This window comes from Podarcis liolepis (genome assembly GCF_965112155.1).
Source record: "Podarcis liolepis genome assembly, chromosome: 2".
Classification (NCBI taxonomy): Eukaryota; Metazoa; Chordata; class Lepidosauria; order Squamata; family Lacertidae; genus Podarcis; species Podarcis liolepis.
This window is the reverse complement of record NC_139555.1, coordinates 126,734,072-126,740,071: the sequence shown is the minus strand read 5'-3', so window position 1 is coordinate 126,740,071 and position 6,000 is coordinate 126,734,072. Positions and strand designations below refer to the sequence as shown.

Genomic DNA, 6,000 nt, shown 5'->3' with positions numbered 1-6,000 from the left:
TGAGAGGTTCCCGCCCCCCCGCCCCGCTTCGGAGCAGCGTTCTGAAGCGGGGCGGCTGGGGCAGGTGTTCCCGCCCCCCGCCTTGCTTCGGAGCAGCATTCCGAAGCCGGGCGGTGGGGGCAGGTGTTCCCTCCCCCCCGCCCGGCTTCGGAGCACCGGGAGAAGCGATCTCCCCGCAGCCCCTTGCTTCAAAAGAGGTCCGGGGGCAGCGGGAAGTGCTTCCCGCTGTCCCCGGACCTGGGGCTGCGGGGAGAAGATCGTTTCTCCCCGCCGCCCCTTGCTTCAAAAGAGAAGACCCGCTGTCCCTGGGGCAAGCTTCGTTTTGCGAAGCAAGCCCATAGGGAAATTCGTCTTGCGAGGCAACTCGAAAACGAAAAAACCTTTCGTTTTGCAAGTTTTTCGTCTCGCGAGGCGTTCGTCTTGCGGGGTACCACTGTATACAGGTAGAATTGCCGCGTTATAGTAATAATAATAATTTATTATTTATACCCTGCCCATCTGGCTGGGCCACTCTGGGCGGCTTCCAACAAAATATTAAATTACAATAATGCATCAAACGTTAAAAGCTTCCCTAAACAGGGCTGCTTTCAGATGTCTTCTAAAAGTCTGGTGGTAGTTGTTCTCTTTGACATCTGGTGTGAGGGTGTTCCACAGGGCGGGTGCCACCACCAAGAAGGCCCTCTGCCTGGTTCCCTGTAACTTGCCTTCTCGCAGGGAGACAACTGCCAGAAGGTCCTTGGCGCTGGACCTCGGTGTCTGGACAGAACCGACGAGGGTGGAGATGCTCCTTCAGGTATACTGGACCGAGGCCATTTAGGGCTTTAAAGTTCAGCACCAACGCTTTGAATTGTGCTCGGAAACCTACTGGGAGCCAATTTAGGCCTTTCAAGACCTGTGTTCTGTGGCCTCAGCGGCCGCTCCCAGTCACCAGTGCAGCTGCCGCATTCTGCATTAGTTGTAGTTTCCGGGTCACCTTCAAAGGTAGCCCCACACAGAGTGCATTGCAATAGTTGGCACTTTGTGATGAAAAAGTGGGTTTTGCGTTGCAGTTTGGGTACTCCGTCTCCAAAAGGTTCGCCATCACTGCCCTCAGAACATGTCCAGTCGCAAAGGTGGATTTGGAGGAAGCTGACCCTTAGCACTCTGGGTTGGGGACCTGCCTGAACCTCCTTCCCCATTATACTCATCCTTACGGTTTCATTTTGGGGATAGCATTCTACACACACTTGTGTCACCATGGTTCCCGCCCCCCAGCACATTGCTTTGAGATGCTCTGGTACGGCCCCTTCTTCCCTGTGCCCCCTTCCCTCCTCATGCAAGACCACCAGTCTCAGCTCCACTTTGAGAAACTCTCCATTCCCAGATACAAACATTTCCAACTCCTTCCACCAAACACCAACACCAGCTCACTCTCAGTCCACCCTCATTCAGCAGCAACACTACAGATTCACATTAAATATTATATTATGCTTACTAATGTGAAATGTTACCTTCATTACTTTAAATAAATGTCTAGACCGCGTTACATACAAACAACAGAAGCTCACATACACTGCATGCAATTAAGACTGATTTCCTGTTATTGATGTGAAAGAAAGTGTCGACTCGGAGAGAAAAAGGTTCCACAGTCTAAAAAGTGTTGCATAATAACCAAATCAGGATCCACACTCCTTCTATTTAAACCCTTTCTCTTCTTTAATTGATGGCCTGTAGGTGTTTCCACTCTTACAGCTCTTACCCCTCGGAGTCTTTTGGTGGTTTGTAAGACTTCCACTACAACTGAACCTCTGTCCACTTCCCTAGGACTTATATTGTTACTCCCCTGTATGAGTTTGTTGATGTTTTGTAAGAACTCCACTTGTACTGAAGCTCCTTCCACACTCCATGCATTGAAATGATTTCTCCCCTGTGTGAGTTCGTTGATGTTTTCTAAGATGTCTACTATCAGTGAAGCTCTTTCCACACTCCATGCATTGAAATGGTTTCTCTCCTGTGTGAGTCCGTTGATGAATTCTAAGGTTTCCACTAGTAGTGAAGCTCTTTCCACATTCCATGCATTCAAATGGTTTCTCTCCTGTGTGAGTCCGTTGATGAATTCTAAGGTGTCCACTCTGACTGAAGCTCTTTCCACACTCCATGCATTTAAATGGTTTCTCCCCTGTGTGATTCCGTTGATGAATTCTAAGGTATCCACTATCAGTGAAACTCTTTCCACACTCCATGCATTTAAATGGTTTCTCCCCTGTGTGAGTCCGTTGATGAATTCTAAGGTATCCACTACCAGTGAAACTCTTTCCACATTCCATGCATTTAAATGGTTTCTCCCCTGTGTGAGTCCGGAGATGAATTCTAAGGCTTCCGCTAGTAGTGAAGCTTTTTCCACACTCCACGCATTTAAATGAATTCTCCCCCGTGTTAGTCCGTTGATGAATTCTAAGGTGTCCACTATAAGTGAAGCTCTTTCCACACTCCATGCAATTAAATGGTTTCTCCCCTGTGTGAGTCCGGAGATGAATTCTAAGGCTTCCACTAGTAGTGAAGCTCTTTCCACACTCCACGCATTTAAATGAATTCTCCCCCGTGTGAGTCCGTAGATGAATTCTAAGGTCTCCACTCCAACTGAAGCTCTTACCACACTCAATACATTTAAATGGTTTCTCCCCTGTGTGACTCCGTTGATGGATTCTAAGGTATCTACTCTGACTGAAGCGCTTTCCACACTCCATGCATTGAAATGGTTTCTCCCCCGTGTGACTCCGTTGATGAATTCTAAGTTTTCCACTCTCAGTGAAGCTCTTTCCACACTCCATGCATTGAAATGGTTTCTCCCCTGTGTGAGTCCGTTGATGAATTCTAAAGTGTCCACTCTGACTGAAGCTCTTTCCACACTCCATGCATTTAAATGGTTTCTCCCCTGTGTGACTCCGTTGATGAATTCTAAGTTTTCCACTCTCAGTGAAGCTCTTTCCACACTCCATGCATTGAAATGGTTTCTCCCCTGTGTGAGTCCGTTGATGAATTCTAAAGTGTCCACTCTGACTGAACCTCTTTCCACACTCCATGCATTTAAATGGTTTATCCCCTGTGTGAGTCCGTTGATGAATTCTAAGGTCTCCACTCTGACTGAAGCTCTTTCCACATTCCATACATTTAAATGTTTTCTCCCCTGTGTGACTCCGTTGATGAATTCTAAGGTTTCCACTCTGACTGTAGCTCTTTCCACACACCGTACATTTAAATGGTTTCTCCCCTGTGTGAGTCCGTATATGAATTCTAAGCTTTCCACTCTGACTGTAGCTCTTTCCACACTCCATGCATTTAAATGGTTTCTCCCCTGTGTGAGTCCGTTGATGAATTCTAAGGTGTCCACTAGTAGTGAAGCTCTTTCCACATTCCATGCATTGAAATGGTTTCTCTCCTGTGTGAGTCCGTTGATGAATTCTAAGGTCTCCACTCTGACTGAAGCTCTTTCCACACTGCATACATTTAAATGGTTTCTGCCCTGTGTGAGACCATTGATGTTTTCTAAGGTTTCCACTGTCGGTGAAGCTCCTTCCACACTCCATACTTTCAAATTGTTTATGTTCTTTGTTTTCACACTCCATGCATTTAAATGGTTTCTTCGTTATTCCCATTAGACATGGCCCACCAGAATTCTGATTGGCTTCTCTATTGTCTTCTTTCAATAGGGAGGGGTAGGGAGAAAATCCTTTTTGTTTTCTAGGAAGAGAACAAAGGACTATTACACATCAATTAGCACCTGCTCTTATTTTAACGTGTTGTCCTCCATACGTTCCAAATTTTTAGGAAAGGCAAATGAAATAATGTAAAATAATGGTCATGCACCACCAGCCTTTTATAACCCTTAATTATTGTTAATGGAGCAGCATTATCTTAGAATACGGTTGAACTGTGGGCTTTACGTTTTATAAAAAGTGGTTTCTCACAGGAAAGGGAGCTGCTGTATGTTCCAATATTCCTCAGGGTCCTAAGTTCATCATGATGTTCTTCATCTTCTGCACTATAATCCTCCACCCCTTGGGCCACATTTTGTCCCCTTCGACCTCTAGATGTTTATTAATCACCTGCACAGTCCCTTTGGCCTCAGGATGTCCATACTGACCATTTTGGAAGACCCATATATAAGTCTAGTGACAAGGCTTGGTGCTTGTGGTCGGTTGAAGGAGTGCTCAGTTGGTGAATGTTCTTGGGGTTGGACCTCCATCTCTCAGCTTTGCATTATTGAATGGAGAGAGCTGGAGATGCAGAAGGAAAGCAGCTGGAGCCTGACTGCTGGGAAGGCCAGACTGAGACACCCACCCCAATTATGATTTATACTAATTATATGCCGCCATGTCTCGCACCCGCCTCCTGACACTGGCTTATCTTAGCAGAGATTCCCTGTTCAGGCCTCTCTCACTGTTCTTCCTCCTTGGCCGTGGGTGGCCAAGGGCTTCTGGATATTCTAGCTCTGCTCCAACTGGGAATTATTTATTACATTTGTATACCTCTCTTCATCTGAAGATCACAAGATAAAAATATGTGTGACACTGAAAAAGGTGAGTATTAAAGGTGAATAATACCCATTGTCCCCTTCATGGATCACTTCCTTGCCGTGGCAAAGGGGCTTGAATAACTCAGAGAAGCTATGAACTATACCGAGCAGGGCACCCAAGATGGACAGGTCATGGTGGAGAGTTTTGACCAAACGTGATCCACCTGGAGGAGGAACCGGCAAGCCACTCCAGTATACCTGCCAAGAAAACTCCATGGACAAAGACAACAGGCATATAAAAGTTATGACGCTGGAAGACGAGCCCCTCAGGTCAGAAGGCGTCCAACATGCTACTGAGGAAGAGCGGAGGGCAAGTACAAGTAGATTCAGAGCTGATGAAGCGGCTGGGCCAAAGCCGAAAGGACGCTCAGTTGCGGATATGCCTGGAAGTGAAAGCAAAGTCCAATGCTGTAAAGAAAAATATTGCATAGGAACCCGGAATGTAAGAACCATGAACCTGGGTAAGTTGGATGTGGTCAAAAATGAAGTGGCAAGATAAATATTGACATCCTGGGCATCAGTGAACTAAAATGGACGGCAATGGGCGAATTCAGTTCGGATGACCATCATATCTACTACTGTGGGCAAGAATCCCATAAAAGACATGGAGTGGCCCTCATAGTCAACAAAAGAGTGGCGAAAGCTGTACTGGGATGCAATCTCAAAAATGATAGAATGATCTCGATATGAATCCAAGGCAGAACTTTTAACATCACAGTAATCCAGGTTTATACACCAAGTACGGGTGCTGAAGAAACTGAAATCGACCAATTCTATGAAGACTTACAACACCTTATAGAAGTGACACCAAAGAAGGATGTTCTTCTCATTATAGGGGATTGGAATGCTAAAGTAGGGAATCAATAGATAAAAGGAATAACTGGCAAGTTTGGCCTTGGAGATCAAAACAAAGCAGGGCAAAGGCTAAGAGTTCTGTCAAGAGAACAAGCTGGACATCACAAACATGCTTTTCCAACAACACAAGAGACGACTCTACATATGGACAACACCAGATGGGCAGCATCGAAATCAGACTGATTATATTCTCTGCAGCCAAAGATGGAGAAGCTCTATACAGTCAGCAAAAACAAGACCTGGAGCTGACTGTGGCTCAGATCATCAGCTTCTTATAGCAAAATTCAAGCTTAAACTGAAGAAAGTAGGAAAAACCACTGGGCTGGTAAGATACAATCTAAGTCAAATCCCTTATGAATACACAGTGGAAGTGAGGAACAGGTTTAAGGATTTAGATTTGGTGTACAGAGTGCCTGAAGAACTATGGATGGAGGCTTGTAACATTATACAGGAGGCAGCAACTAAAACCATCCCAATGAAAAGGAAATGCAAGAAAGCAAAGTGGCTGTCCAACAAGGCCTTACAAATAGTGGGTGAGAGAAGGCAAGCAAAATGCGAGGGAGATAGTGAAAGATACAGGAAATTGAATG

At 45.7% G+C, this 6,000-nt stretch overlaps 1 protein-coding gene across 3 annotated transcripts in view; it reads right to left on the bottom strand.

The window, feature by feature from the left end:
• Positions 1 to 426: 426 nt before the first annotated feature.
• Positions 427 to 6,000, bottom strand: part of LOC310701436 (uncharacterized protein) — an 80,136-nt gene continuing 74,562 nt past the window's right edge. For 2 of the 3 annotated variants that reach the window (XM_083492262.1, XM_083492260.1), the window contains one exon: positions 427 to 3,720. In XM_083492262.1, coding sequence (XP_083348388.1) covers positions 1,815 to 3,635 — 1,821 coding nt within the window. In that variant the 5' untranslated portion in view covers positions 3,636 to 3,720 and the 3' untranslated portion in view covers positions 427 to 1,814. Of the gene's footprint in view, positions 3,740 to 6,000 lie in introns of all 3 variants that reach the window. The other variant, XM_083492261.1, reaches the window with a different exon arrangement.